Source organism: Erithacus rubecula (genome assembly GCF_903797595.1).
Source record: "Erithacus rubecula genome assembly, chromosome: 12".
NCBI lineage: Eukaryota > Metazoa > Chordata > Aves > Passeriformes > Muscicapidae > Erithacus > Erithacus rubecula.
In genome coordinates this window covers 15,525,725-15,541,977 of record NC_136664.1, presented here as the reverse complement: position 1 = coordinate 15,541,977, position 16,253 = coordinate 15,525,725, and the positions used below count along the sequence as shown (strand labels likewise).

General features: G+C 39.7%; 1 protein-coding gene across 4 annotated transcripts in view; it reads right to left on the bottom strand.

The window, feature by feature from the left end:
• Nucleotides 1-1,023: 1,023 nt before the first annotated feature.
• DPY19L3 (dpy-19 like C-mannosyltransferase 3) overlaps nt 1,024-16,253 on the bottom strand; it is a 34,291-nt gene continuing 19,061 nt past the window's right edge. For 3 of the 4 annotated variants that reach the window (XM_079316198.1, XM_079316197.1, XM_079316196.1), the window contains 4 exons: nt 12,021-12,103; nt 5,338-5,470; nt 4,531-4,689; nt 1,024-3,923 (listed from right to left, as the gene is read on the bottom strand). In XM_079316198.1, coding sequence (XP_079172324.1) covers nt 3,762-3,923; nt 4,531-4,689; nt 5,338-5,470; nt 12,021-12,103 — 537 coding nt within the window. In that variant the 3' untranslated portion in view covers nt 1,024-3,761. Of the gene's footprint in view, nt 3,924-4,530; nt 4,690-5,337; nt 5,471-9,833; nt 9,929-12,020; nt 12,104-16,253 lie in introns of those variants that run through there. The other variant, XR_013775616.1, reaches the window with a different exon arrangement.

Here is a 16,253-nt window from a genome sequence, read left to right as displayed (position 1 = left end):
CTTTTATTAATCTTCTTCCATGTTCTTTACAGACTTTAAACATATAGTAAGAACATTTTATTTAGCATAAAATGTTTGTAAAGGTCTGAAATTCTAATAATCATGTGGATATTAGTATTTAATCTGGCTGCCTGTCAACTACATTAATCTTTGTGGTTTTTCCCTGTTAAAATAACATTCCAAGTACATAACATGGGGACGAGCTATAGGAAAGCTGATTGTCCTTAGGTCTGACCTACTGACCAGCAGGTTTAGGAGGGAAAAAAGGGCTGTAAAGAAGCAGCATTAGATGGGCAGAAGAAAGTCGAGCATTTTCTTAATTACAAGAATGCTAAAGCCCCTCCTGGGGATTTAAAGGAGGTTCCCTGGAGCCCAGAATCCTCTCTATGCCAAAACACACGTGGCTCACATGCCATCAATTACATTCATTCCTAATTAATGCTGGTGACAAACTCCCCCCAGCCCCCTTTAGACCAGTCCTACATATGGGCAGTTTTATCTCCAGCTCTGCATATCCTGCAGCTCCTGCCACAAGAGTCACATCATGACATCCTGCTGCATTTACAGCCATTGAAATGTGCTTCTCTACTCCCAAAGAATGCACTTCTCTGTTCATCAAAATACTAAACTTAAGCTACAGTGTGCAAACAAGCAGGTCCCTGTTGGTTAAAGCATTTAATATATGATTTCATACATACATAATACACTTAATAAAGAAAGAAATAATATTTATTTAAATGGATATACTGCCTCAGTCTAGTGACTTTACTGGAGTTGACATGCACAGGGTGATGGCTGGTAAAAATCATGGTTGGTACCTTTAGCTCCTAACAGAGGAAGCCCAGTGAGCTGTTAAAACACAAAGGTGACTCCAAAGTCAGTGCTATACACAATATAATGAGCTTGAGAAACCAAAACTTCCTCATGAAAAATATTTTGCTTTCCTCCATAGGGACTGAAGCAAAGTTGATTCCCAAACCAGGTCTTTCTCAACCCATCCCAACATAAAATCAAGCAAAAAAGTGACTTTCAAATTACACAATTTATTTAGTATACAATAGTCATTACATCTTTTTATAACAACATATTATAAAATAACTATGTTAGATCCCACCAGCAGAACACTGAAACAAAAAATGAAAACACACTTATGGATCTCAAAGGCTTTACTCTCCTAAAAATGTCCTGGCTCCTTGATGGCATTTTATCTCTGCAATCTTAAGAAAAATATCCACCTCCCTGCCACTGATGACATGCAGCACAAAGTCCTTGTGGCCACCAAGGAGCCCACAGGAGCCCTGTCCCTGCATTCCCACCGTGCCAGTGAGGGGAGGTGCAGCCCCTCTCCCCCAGCCCCTCCCAGCCCTTGTGTCAAACTGGGGCAGGGAGGAGCTGCTCCCTCTGAGCTGGGAACCCTTCTGGCCCTGGGCACTGGGATGTACTGTTTGAGCAGGCTGGTGTCTGAATGCTGCACTACAGCCCCTGCAATATCCCTTAGTGTTACACCTTCCTGATAATCTCCCATAATATATATTTCTGTCTAAAAAACCCCAAACAAACCAGCTAGCACTTGGTAGCTTCTATGAAAAGGTTAAATTTCTCCTTTGGCCATACCAGAGATTGCATTTTTGAAATAAGTCTGTTTAAAAATAATTACTATTCTAGTCAGGATTTCTTAGTCTCAGCTGTTAGCTGCAAGTAACTTCTGAAGACAGGAGGCTATCACTGGGCCTGGAAATCCCTCCCCTCCACCAAAGGAAAGTTACTGCACCTTTCCAGAAAGATCCAATTGCATTGTAGAAGAAGCCATAGAGCCCAGACATCTTTTACCTTTTGTGTGCTTGTTTTCAATTACTGAAGGCACTCACTGAGGGATTCACTGACCCAGGCTTGCAGCAAGAACAACCATGCATCATTACAGGCCTAATTAAAGTTTTAATACTGATTAAAATGCTTTATTATTGTATTATGTTAAACTGCAGTGGTCTTCAACCTCATTAAAGGATACAGGCTAGGAATTACTCAGGAGTTTCAGCTGCTCAGTGTAACAACCCAGCTCCTGTCAGTGTGTGATTTAACACAGCCTGGCTACAGCACAGCCTTCTGTGCCAGGGAGAAAAGCAGAAGGATGTTGAACATTGTTTAATGAGTATTTACTGAATATAAAATTGTTTGAGCATGTGACATAACCATCTCCATCTCTTCAGTAATTTACCTTGGTACAACTGAAAGGGAAAACACTTAAATCATTTGGAATTGGAGCCCAGCTCAGTTGTGACAGCTAATCTCATTACACATCTTGATTAAATTAAATGTGGAGTTTGCTATCTGTAGCACTTTAAGTTTCCCATCATTAGAAATTAATTGCAGTGGTAATTACTATAAGTGAGTTATTTGCACAGGCCACAAACACCCTTATAGGTGTTCAAATGTTAATTCAACCTGGGCCTAGAGGCACTTGATTATTACAATTTAAGAAACAAATGAGCCTGGTGGATGTCTAATTCAAGATGGAGAATACTGTGAGGTTTCCAAATTTGATTTCTGATTTCAATCTAAAACCAAAGCAGTGCTATAAACACAGCAAAAGCCATGTGGTACCTTCATAGCATTTAGAAATCTGATATAAATCACAAAGTTCAGGCTGGTAAAAAGACAAAGGGTACAAACAAATCACAAAATTCTCTGCACTGAGGTCTGGCTTCACTTAATCTTCCATGTCATTTTAAAATACTCGTCATCTCTGTTTTAGGCTAAAGAACAAGGACACAATAATTTTGTGCTAAAATATAGAGCTTTGTTTCTGAAATAATACAGAACAAGGCTCTACTATCTGAATGTATTTGAAATACTGGTTTCCTGCTGATTTAGAGATGAGTTTTTCTTTTGTCCAATTTGGTATCCTAGTGGGATTCATGGAAGGAAAAAAAGGATCTCCTGTAGTTCAGAAAGTATATACAGAAAAGTGTTGTGACAATCCAAACTGAGAAATTTGGATTTTTGTTTGTTTTGAGCATTTTACAAGGATACAAACATGCAACATGTATCAAGCATGCTCCAGCCTTTTTTTCTCACTAGAAATACGTAACACTCCATCATTAAACACTTAAGGTTATAAACCAGTTTGTTTCTGATCACTAAAAATGCTGGACCAAAGATTAAAGTTTTTTCTTTAAAATTGTTTGCTTAATCTGCACTCACTGATTCTGCAATCACACAAGACTGGAAACTCATATCTGCATACATTCCCAAAGAATTCAAAAAAGAGGCACTGAAAGAGCACAAGGATCTGTCAAAAAGGATCAGACTGTAAGACAAAACTTCATTTTGTGACCATTTTTAGGATTCACAAAGGCAATGCTCACTCAGGGCAGGAGCAGCATGGGCTGCTTTCACTGAATTTCTACCATTTGACAGGAAGATCTGAATTGCTGAGCAGATTCACAGGCTGTGCTCCCACAGGCTGCTGCCTTTGTCTTCCAATCAGTTAGAACTGGTAAACAAATACAACCTAATACTGTTAGGGTCAGAATTTATAATCGAAATGGTCCCTGCTAGCATTTATTTATGAATTTATGAAAATTTTGGCAACATCAATGTTATCAAAATTAAACTGTTTCCAAAAAAAAATCACAGTAATTAAACAAGAAACCATTCGTGTAAAATGTCTTACAAATATAACCTGTTTGTAAACTTCATCTGCATTTCCTAATGTGGGTCCTAGCAGTGAAATACTAAACTTGAAGTCACACTTGGAAATGTTATTTATGCTTGGCAAGTTTGTAAACATGGAATGTTTTGTTTTGAAACACCCTGGTGAAGTGCATGGTGTAAGAAGGAAGGTCTTTTTTAATTTCCTCACAGAAGCGAGGATACAACGAAGGTTTCAAATCAGGTTCATTCTCTCCCAAGCCATCCATGATCTGCAATGAAATGGAACAGATGTGTGAAATTTCTGTAGCCAATTCACAGTTACAGGCAATAACAAGTTCATAAAAACCTCCACAATACATTCACTGGATCAGGCTGGCCAGGTTGAGACAAGTGGGAGGAAGAAAAATAGCTTTAAACCAGTAAGACTTGGAGTATTGTCTCTAAATGATAAAGCTGCTTTGTCAGAGGTCTCTATCTGCTTGGGCTTGTGCAGCCTGCTCTGGCTCCACCTCAGCCCCAGAAATGCCTGAGAACCCCCCTGACACAGAGTGGTTACAGAACCACACTGCACCTGAGGGAACTGAAGCTCTGAAGTGATTTACACCTGGGAGGGAACTCTGCTTGTGTGCTCCTAACCTGGAGCTTGTCAGGAAGTGATTACTTATCCTGCTCAGGCTGGAATTCCCCCCCTTTTGTATTCTCAAATACCCTTCAAAGCAAGCAGTGTTAATTTGGCCATTTTTGGAATGTCTAAAGGCTCCAGTAGGTTTTCCTTCCCCCAGTGCAAGTATGCTGAGCTACCTGAGATCTCAGTAACTGGGTTTCAGAAGGAAGTCAAGCAAAATGGATTTTGTTCCTTGACTGTGTGTCACTCACGTGGCCGTTGGCTACATCCAGCAGGTCTCGCAGGCGGCAGCCCCGGCTGTGCCTCCTCTCGTAGCAGATGCTGTCCTCCAGGATCACGTAGTCCGTGCCGAAGGCGCGCAGGATGCCGTGCACCTCGCCGGGAGAGCGCTTGGCATAGATCTGGTAAATCTGGCAACAAGCAACAGCTGCAACACACACCTCATCACCACTCACTAGGGCTTTGTTTGCCCGTCATCACTCCTCTATCTTCAGCCAAACAAAGAACTGAGACACTGTGTGAATTAAATGTTATAGAAACAATCCACATGTGCTTTATTCAGTAGCCACGTGGAGGTGTGTGTTATGGTGAGGATGCTGTACAGCACTGGATGGTGCTCTCAGGCTTTGAGAATGTCTCAAGTCCAGAAAAGGGTAGGGGAAAACAGTCTCCCCAGCTCTGTGTGCAGTTTCTCAGGGTGGTTTCTGTACCAAATGCTGTGTGCTGCTCTGGGGACTGAAGGGAGTTATTAGGGAGTGCTCCACGTGAGTTTAACAGCCCAGGTGGGCACCAGGATCTACGGATGCCACAGTAGCCAAACCAGTGCCCTTGGGACTAGCTGGGTACCCAGGCACAGAGCTGCTCAGACACTCACCAGCTGCAGGAGTGAGTCAGGGGATACCCAAGCTGATAAATCCTGGGCCACTGCCTGACAGTGAGTTACTCCATGAGTAAAGCATGAGATGCCTTTTGCAGTGTGCCATTAGGACATTACTTTTTTCTGGAGTGGAGTTGGTGACACAGGCAAGGATTACTTTAAAAAATCAGAAATCTCTCACCTGCTTTGTTCTCTCTCTCAGATTCTTATCCTCATAGTGGGGATGGTTGGTTAAGGTCCGTCCAGTGCACAGTTTGACTCCTGCCAACAGCTGCATGCTCCCAGCAAACACTGCTGTGTTTGGAGTGTTAGACCTAAACAAACATTGATAAGTCTGAGGAAGTCTCTGCAGGGGTATTTTTGCAATGCTTGTGACAGATCAGAAGGAAAAAAAAGACTGGCAAAAGTATATTTCTGCTTCTCCTCTATTCAGGGAGCAAACTGTTCAAGCAACTGTGTTTTCTTCAAATGCCAAGTGGATAAATCATGATAATACTCAACTGCAAATAAAAATTTTACTAAGCACTATGAACAAATCTAAGGAAAACATGATCCTGACAATTTCAAACTATTTCTATATTTCATATATTTCTCAGATTCATAAAGCCTCTGAATATTTATAAGTTTCTATATCTAATTATTTTAATATTTCAAGAAACTTTTTGTGACTTAGGTTTGTGTCTGATACATAAGATACTTTATATAAAATGAATTATTTAATCTGAATGGTAAAACTTCCTGTTCCTATCCTGGCATTCACCATTCACTTGGAATGAAAACTATGTTCCATGAGACATTAATCTTCCTATTCTGACAACTGTGGGAGAGAAGTTATAAAAAAAGACACCCCAGTTGCAAAAAAGCTGGGGCAGGGGGATGCAGAAGATGCCAGAATAATGCTGTCACTTATTGTAACCTTCAAAATAGCAGTCCTGGTACCTCAGAATCATTCAAATACCAATATTGAAAAAATTATCTTTGCTCACCTTCTTCTCACCAAGTTTACAATCTAAAATATTTGCAAAGACACAACAGAAGGGCAGAGCAGAAAGAAAGAATAAAAATGCCAGGCAATGGACACTCCTATAATCAGAATAATTGAAACTGGCCCAGTGTGCTGAAGTGTTTTCTAGTGCTTAGTAGGCATGTAACCATGGAAGGGTCTGTGAAGGCTAAACCAGCAGAAAGCAGCACACATTAAATCAACTAAAATGGAATTAGAATGTGAATAACATCCCCATGCACACACTGCAGTACTCCAGTAACTGTGACACTTTGGGGTGCACTTCAGGGAGCCTTTGGAAACTGCAGCTACAGTCATCTTTAAGCTCCATGATCAGCTTGAAAATGTTGAGACAAGTATTAAATTTTACTATCGCCTTTCAAGAGATTATGCTTAGCAAATGAATTAATAATTACAAACCCTGCCTAAAAAATCTTGCACTGGTACATTAATCTCATCTAGGAAGCCAGAGATAGTATTTTAATGACCAGTTTAATGTTACTGATAGACTAGTCCTTCAGCACTTTATAAAACCAGTTTCATTTTAAAATCTGAAAATATTTAATCTCTTAAGAAATTATTTATCACTTAAAATATTCAAAGCCACAAGTGTCCTGAAGTACATGTTCCATTAGAAGAAATTAATTGCTGTTAGAATTTAGTACTATGCAAATGGGATGGCACTGACAGGCTGTCAGCCAGGACTCATCCCTGGAGCTGTGGGAAAGCACAAGGCTGTAGGACTAAGCTGCAAAGGACATGGGCTGGACTCACAGAGGGACTGGGGAGAGCTTAGACACCCAAATAAAAATGATGATTTAAAAGCATCTTCAACATGTTTCTGTGTTTATGCCTGTGCCAGACAACTTATAATGTGACAAGTAGGTTTCTGTGCTTGTTCAAGATTAGTTCAAATTTTAAAACCTGACTGGCAATCCTGCTCTTCTGATTGCAGATTTGCATTATAATGGGCTCTGTAGCAGACTCAAACTTTCTTAAACCCACTGACACAGCCCCTCCCAACAAGTACCAAAGGCAAAACCACAAGAAAAAAGCAAACAAACAAAAGAGCCGAACCAGCCTGCAGGCTCTTTTCTTTGAAAAGAAAGCTAAAGGGTGATAGTGCCCTTTATCAATAACCTACTGGTAAAAACGTTTGTCAGAAATGTAGACTCATAAAATACAGAGTTGGATGGGACCCACAGGGCTCATCCAGTGCAGCCCCTGTCCCTGCAGCCCCCCAGCAATCCCCCTGGGCACCCCTGGAGTGCTGCCCAAACGCTCCTGGGGCTCTGGCAGCCCCGGGGCTGGGACCAGTCCTGGGGAGCCTGGGCAGTGCCCAGGTAAGGTTCTGGAAGAACCTTTCCCTGAGATCCATCCTAACCCTGCTCTGGTCACAGGGAGCAGAGATGGGAGCTGCAGCCCCCAGTGAATCTCCCCTCAGAAAATGGATCATGGAGGAGACTCAGGGTTCCATTCCTCCCCTTTCCAAAAGCATTCACTCCTGCCCAGAAGGAGTGAAGTACAGCTGAGCTGCATTCTTTACCAGATGGAGTCTTGCCACCCTTTCCAGCTCTCCCTGTCCATTGAAGACCATCCTAGTGACCCCTGCTTGCTTCTCAAACAACTGCCTTAAGTGCTGTGGTCCAGGGTGGAAGTTAAAATCTTCCAGGTAAAGGCAGATGTTTCCCTGTGATTTACAGGTTTGATGTCCTAGGCAATGATACTCCTCCAGACACATCACTGTCCATATTTTACTGGCCAGCTCAGATGGTCCCAGACCAGCAGGAGCTACTGGAAGCTTTCCCTGTGCTGTACTGGCAGTGCCAAGAGCACAAGTGCTGGATTTCAGTGCCCTGGGCAGAGAGCTGGGAGGTGACACTGGGAGGGGACACAGAGCCCCAGGCAGTGTCTGCCCTCTCCACTTCCCTCCCCAAGAGCTCTTGGGGATGCCACTGCTGAGTTCTGGGGACACAGGAGCATTGAGGAGCATTCCCAGGGCCAGGATGGTTCCTGCATCCCAGGGATGCTGCTGCCCATGCCCTGCCAGAGCCTGGCACTACCTGCAGGGCTCTGCAGCCAGGGCACCTCCTGTGCTGCAAACCCCTGAATGACACTTCTCTATTACACAAAAACCAAGCAATTTTTACAACTGTCTGAGCAAATGATGTATAAAATGAAAGGATAATTTGTTTTTATAGCTCTCTGCCAGGCTCCATACCATACTGCCCAACCTGCAAACAATTTATTCTCTAGGAAATGTCACTAAATAATGACAAGGACTTACAGGTCAAACTGATTTACATTATATAATTTAAATGCCATTCCAAGCAGACCTGATGGCATTTTGAACAAATAATCTCATTTATTTTTGAAGCTCTAAGCTTTCAACAAGTTAATTACAGCTGAGCTAATGGGTAAACTAAACACTATATTACAGTGTAGGAACCTTTTCTTTACCTTACACTTCAGATTTTAGAGAATTATATAAATACTAAAGAATAACTCATTAAAAATAAAAGGGTTTTACAGGAAGTACTTGCACAGACTCTGAAAGTGGTAGTAATTCTTTTTCTTAAACTGCTGAAGAATTATTGTGAGCTGGTTTTAGGAAGCACTAAGGAAGAAAGTGCCATTGCAAATACAGGCTATGTCATTAGAAATAAAATGGCTATTTCTAGTAGAAGTCCTCCAGAGTTGAACCTTGTAGTTGGCTTTCAAAGCCATAAAATCTGACAAGTCTCAGATTATTCCTTTACTAGTGCCTGAGTATGGTATGAATCAACAAAGCAAAAGGATTTGAGAAAAGGAGATTCTGAGGAATATGCCATGATGATTTTTCTTTTTCTTTAAAAGAAAATCTTTTTATTTGCAGAATGCAATATTAAAATATCACAGATTTAGCTGCAGATGATAGGCAGTAAAGCACATTCAGTCACACTGTCATGGTTCTTTTTTTTCCCTCTGGTTTGCAAAGACTGAAAATTGCAAAAATGGAAAACGACAGCCACAAAGAAAGAGCAACAAATGCATTTTTTTGAGTCCCAGCTTCACTTTTATGCATGCAGATTATGCTCACATAAAGGAGTGCACCTACACAGATGGTATAAACCTACTTCTCAGGCATTCTCAAGTTCATGCCTGAAATTTACTCACATGTCTGTCCAACAAATGCCCAAGGATTTACGAACAAGAATTTTTAAAAAAAGTGTAATATTGCCTTTAAAGTCTGGAATATGTGTTGACTTCAGTGTGATTACCCTTGAAAATCAGGAATGTAAGTAATAGAATTAAGCTTTAAAGCTGGCTTGAAATTAAAATATAGCCATTAATACAAATTATTGTAAATTAATATAAATTACTAAAGGAAAGAACCACCATTGAAACACCATGGGTGTTTCATTTGTATAACCTTAGGAGCTTTTTGGAAATTTGTGGGGTTTCCACTGATATACAAATTTGCCTGCTTGTCCCCACACCTGGTTCAGGTACAGATGACATCCCACAATGCTCTGCTGAATCTCAGTCTCAGTTAACTTTTCCATTGTTTTGGCTGTTGGCCAAGATTTCTAAGAACTTTTTCTGTGAGTTTTGGCAACTGCTATTGAAATATTCCACAACTGCAGACAGATTTCCCCTTTAAAGGCAGAAGACATTGCTTCTTTAACACTTACCAGGAGTAAACAGAGTAGGGAAGTTCACGCTACTGATTTGCTCATTCTACTGATATTCTTCCCCATCTCACAAATGAGCATGTTGTTCCTGTTGTCTTAGGGAGAAAGACCAAAACTAAGAATTTTAATGTACCTCCCAGCTGGGAACAGAGCTGTGAACTATCCTTGGAGCATTGGATTCTTGACTTTTTTTGTTGAAAAAAAGCTAAGAAAATGAGATGGTGGGTAGGAAAAAAGCAGGAGACTGGGATATGCAAGATCATCATGTAAAAAATTGTGCTCTGCAATTGTACAGATACAAACCAGTAGATTTTCCTGAAAATGCTATGGCTGTTTTAGTGAGGGGAAGAGTAAGAAATGCAGACACTTCACGGGGACAGAGTAATAGCTGGCCATTATTCAGACTGCATATTTGGACAAGCTAATATGCATTTAGAGCTAAGTAGACAGAGGGTTTTCTTGTTGTGGAGAGATTGCAAGACAGATGAGTTATTTCTAATTCACTGCTATACATGACAAATTAGAGCTTTTTCTACTGAGTTTTAATAATGAATGATTAGTTCCTGACACCAGCCTTGACAGGTCATTAACCACAGCACAACTATCAAGTGTTAGTATAGTAAAAGTGTTCTCTTACACATCAAACTTAAGAAAATCTGTCCCAGTTTGAGAAACTTACCATAAATTTTGTTGACTGGTATTTAAAGCATAGATAATTAACTCTTCTTCACAGGAATAATATTTCTAAATACAATAAATTCTAAGTAAAAAAAGAACTCTGTCTGTCATGACTTGGAATGAAGAGATGACAAGCACCAGTTTAGCATTCTCAGCACTAAGAACACATGAAAAATTATTCTCATTGGAGCCAGTCAAATCCAGTTCATGGCTGGGAATAACTCCACATGCATATTTTATGTATAAATCTATATATAACTCTATAATATTGCACACAGGAGACCTGAACTATCAGACATTTACCATCTTTTAATAAAACAGTAGTGCTAAATGGAACTGGCTGGTAAACATTAGTCACAAAAACATGTCAATAAGGCTGCAAAGATTCTAAATGATGGAAAAAATCATGGCCTGCTTTCAAAATAAGTCAGTGAAGGCTTGTAATATATTTTACTTCTAAATTACTTCTTCTAGTTTATGGATTAAAGAAATATAACATTATGGAGTGTAAATATGTTGCTATGGGGAGAACAGGCTGGGTGACTGGTTTCACTGAAGTTCATTGCATATGAAGGAAATACTCCAAGGAAATACTTCAGAGAGTTCAATATTTAATGTGTATATTCAGATTTACTTTCAGAATGTTTTCCTCCATAACATGAAACCAATTTTCTTTTTTTAAAATCATTGCTGGAGTTGCAAATAAATAGAAGTCCCAGGAATCTCCCTTTCAGAAACTTAACCTGAAAGTCTTTAGTGGTTACTCTATGTTAATAGAGAATGTACCCCTTCAGTTCACAGCCCTCCAGAGAACACCCTACCTGGCCTTTTTTCTCAGCACCTTCTACATGCAGTATTCCAAACTATTTCCACCTAAAAAATACCAGCCTATGCTCTCTGAGAAAACAGAAGTGATGAGGTGAGGTTGGAATGATTAACTCATACTCCTGACTGCACCTATGCTCAGCTGTGACAAGTTCAAGTTCAATTAAAAATATTCTGCTTGCAGTCTGGAACATATGCTGGGATTAATTCTAACAAGCAGAAACAACTTAGACTGTTTTAAAGTCCAACAAACAGACTGCAGAGTACAAATTTTCCAGCCCTACATCCAATGTTTTTAATATTAGGGAGTTGAAAAGGACATTTAGTTGAGGGGGGAGAAATAAAATTATTTCACTGCAGAGGTCTACAAATGCAAACAAGTAGCTATAACATGATGAGAGAAGCTTGACACCTCCCAATTTACTTCTTTTGACTGGGAAAACTGTGTCCTTATGGGAGCAAAGGATCAGCTGGTTCCCTGATGCACATGGAACACAGCAGTGACACTGAACCCCAGCATGGAGCTGCTCATCCCCAAGCTCCTGATAACCCACTCAGCCTAACTATCCTCATGGGTCACCAGAGTTCACTGCTGAGCTGTGACAAATAAGGAGAACACTATAACTAAGAACATTAGATCTACACAAATAGCATTTAACTGAAATAGAGAAAAAATCCTCTTACTTAATCCAGTTCATCAGCTCCACAGTGTCTGGGTCATAGAATTCTCTCAGCTCTGACAGTTCATCCATTATTCCTGGCCAGAACTAAAATGGAAACAAAACAGAACAACCTGAAGACAGAATGAACAAAACAAGTCCTGGATGCTGACATGTATTACTTCCTCTTAGCTGGCAAATAATCTTGTCCAGCTCATGGGTAAATTGCAAGGCACAAGTCCCTTCTTAGGAAGGAGAGGTGGCTGTCACTGCTGGATGAACACACAGTTTCAGAGTCTGAGATCTGCAGCTCCTGCTAGATGACCAGCAGGACCAGAACTGCCCATTGTCAATGACAACAAGAGAAAGAAAGGCCCCAGGAATTAACATTAAGTTTGGAAAGAAAATATAAAACTAAATAAAAAAAGATAGCAAATCTGTATCAGAAGTAAAGATTGTTAGATGTGCTGTGGATGCTATTGATGGTATTTCAGAAGTTTGAATTAAAAGAGAGCCACTCAAGGCAAAAAACAAAAATGTTACAGAATGACAACAACTAATAGACCATCAGGGGAAAGCATTTCAATATTTACTACAGACAAAGAATAGATAAATCAAATCTGGAGGAGAGAAAAAAGGATTGAAACTGATTCTGAAAAGTTTAGCCTTCCCGTCCAAAAAGCAAAGGGAACAATGATTTATTTGAGGGTTTACTGTTTAAGCCAGTGAATATTCCAGGGCAGAAAGAAGCAATTGAGGAAGATAATGACAATTCTAATGACAGATTGCTGTGCATCAGTCTTTACTACAGAGGATGTTATGGTGAAACTTATTCCAAACCTGCTTTCTTTAGATAATAAGGACTGCTGGTTTGAAAATTGAAATGCTACACAAAAAAGCCTAAGAAAACCCACCTGATAATCTAAAAAGCCATTAATCATCACATTTATATAATGCTCATCCAAGAGTTCAGAAGGAATTTGAATGTGGAGCTGCTGAGCCCCTTAGCAAGCACAGGCATTTCCTCACTAAAAGTATAATTATGTGGCAGGACTGGGGGCAGGAGGTATAACTGGGCCAATTAAGATTCTCACTAGTGTAACTGCTTTTTAAAAACACTTGTTCAAGTACTCCTGGCATCTACCAGGTGGAGCCATGGCAGCATCACTACCCTGGGGAAGCTCTGGGAAGTACAGCAGTACAACAGAGGAATTTCTGCTCTTCAGAAGCTCCCCCAGAGATCAGGAAATTCAGCTGTTGTGAAAGGAGATTGTGGAGTCTCATAATGAATCAAAATTTCCTCTCTTCATTACCAAACTGTGCTGGATAACTACACTTTCTGAGCTTGGAGTCCTTGAGGGTGGAAACAGAAGGAAGGGGCTCTGCTGTGCACCCTGCCCTGTAACCTCCTAAGGAACCAGTGGCACAGCTCCCTGCTCAGTGCTGGGGCTATTCCATGGCATTCACTCTGTAAAGGTTTTTTAAGTCACAGAACTGCAAGTTTTGAGTGAGTACAAGCAGTTTCCACTGGAGGAAAATTTTGGTCATGGGGCTTGCTATTATGAAATAGAATTGAAACATTTCCAGGTAGCACTACATTTGATTAGTAGAACCAAGAGAAAACTAAGGTACTTCAGGAGCTCCAAATACAAGAGAATGACAAACAAAAAGCAAAGCATATGAAAATATGGACCTATAACATTGACAGAACTTAATCTTGTAAACCAAGTATATGTCAGATTGAGAAAAAGTCTGGTGACACCAGGAGAGGAAAAAAAGAACAGATGGAGCACATCAGAGATGTAACAAACTGCTCAGGAGAGTGAGGGAAATGTGAAAGAGGTTTCCATCTTGTAGCAGTGCTTGTGTCTGGGGTGAAAGTCTTCAGGAAAAGAAACCAGTTGTCAAGTTGCTTAAGTTAGTCCTGAACTGAAGCTGGTCAGTACAGCCAAAGACTGCTCAGATCATGGGTACATGTTGCAGTGTGTGCAGTAATAAATGCCCATGTTTGCAGCAAAACAACTTGGCCATGACAAAGATAAAAATGCAGCTGGAGAAATAATAGGAATAGAGAGTTTACTGTTAGAAAGAAGAGAGAAATCAAGATTATTCTGCAATACTTGGAATTAGAATGCTCAAGCTCAGGAGCTCACCTTAATAACCAACAATTTACTCAGGAATTATTGACATGCAAATTGATGAGCACTACTCTGAAGTTAAAATACAATGAACACAGCCAAAGGGGAAACCTACCTACAAAGTGTAAGAAGAAAAAATACAAAATTCTACTTGGTACTGCTTTATGCATGTGTTGTGTTATCTGCAGCACAGCTAAAGTAGGCATGGAAATACCTCAGCATTTTCACTTTATCTGAAAGATGTTTGCACTGCAGTAATGAAGAACACATGTAAACAGGAATGCAGATGTCTTACAAACAGAGTTCAAAACATCCTGTACCTGAAATCTGAAAGAAAGCCAGCATTGTAGCTGCATCTGCATCTCAATAAATTCATGTTCAAGTGATGTATTTGGGGCTGTAGTAACCACATGCCTCAAAAGAGGCTTTCATTAGCTTATTGAGGATTAAGTTAATAATCCCATGAAAGTCCTATTTTGAGAAACTGCACTGAAGAGTAGTTCTTTGACAAATGTAACGGATAATGAAAGAGCAAACTGCTCTCCCTCAAATTCAAGAAAACCAGCCCTGACAGCTAGTTAACTTTGTGGTGTACAGAGACACTGCCCCTGCAATCTCAGCAGCCACTGACTGAACAAATAAATTCTTGTCTGGAAAAGAGAAAAATAAGTAAGTCTCTGTTCCAAAAATCTTCCACTGTTTGTTTATATGGTTTTAGAGAAAGAATATAAAGCCACATTCTCACAGAAGCAATGGATAATTTTGGATCTCTAAAAACTTTTGTCTGACCACTGCCAGGGCACCTGAGACAAAAGCCTTGTGAGTCCCTTCCAGCTCAGAATATTCTGTGATTCCCTCAGGCTTCTCATCAACTCTTTCAGTTTGGCAGAAAAGACCCACAGAGAGATCTACTCTTCTGGTAGCTCAGCTGCAAGAACTGACTCAGGACAAAAAACTACTGAGAGGTGATGAATTTCTCATTTCTATTGAGAAATTTGAAATGTAGTCTTTTTTAAGTCAATAAAAGTATTTCCTCTATTTAGAAGGAACACAAAAATGATGATTTTCAGGCAGACTGAGCACCACTAATGACTGCTCTAAAGCCCATGAAATCTGTGGTTTCTGTTGATTTCAGAATTGAATCTGACAGGATTTAGGAACTTGACATCTGCTCATGAAGAGTGGGAGGAAAATTATTCCTAGTGATCTGTCACATTAGACTATCAGAATGTCATGCTCCTGGTATCCCCCATGTCAAAAGAAATGGCACTGTTTGTGTCATAGTCAGAGATGATGAAAATGGTTAATGACTTCCTAACCATCACATCAGTGCACAAAAAAAAAAGTCCTCTAGCAAAACAATAAGACAATTTTAGTGGAAAACAGTATTTTTTTACTTTTTGTTTCAGTTTCAGAGGGAGGAACACAATACTGGAGCAAATTATTTTAGCAGCATTCTTAACTGCATCACTACTGCCTTTTTAACTGTGTCAATGAAATTAATCTTGTGTTTTTCTGAAGGGAATTATTTAAAAGATGTATTTTCTGCTCAGACTAGTTATTGTAAAAAATTCTTCTCCATCAAAGCAGACTCTGAATTTTTTGTCTTTGTGACTACAGATTAAAAGGATGGTTTGCTCATTAAATCAGTGTTCTAAATCTCACTGCTGTAACAAACTGATAATCTTGTACATGTTATTGATTTAGGTATGTTTTATGCCTTTACATTTAAGTGTTTGACAATAATAATATTCTGTTTCTGGAACAGACAGAAGACAAACCAAGTATTTAGCTGTTTAATAATTCTGTACTTTAAAACATATCAGATGAGGCACAGCAGTAAAGATTATGATTATTTCTGCTCCTACAAGAAATCATTGCACAGTGTGACAATCTGCATATTATCCACAACTTAGTTAAAAACAGAAGAGACAACTCCCATTTCCATATATCTATTTAAATAACACCTGCTACTTATACATACAACCAGACAAACATTTGTATCTATGAACAACTACTTTGGATCAAATAAGCCCAAGTGATCCTTCAGAGACAATTTAATAGGCCCAGCTATCCTCATTTTTAAGATTCAGTTACAATTCTCACATGTAGTTAGTAAT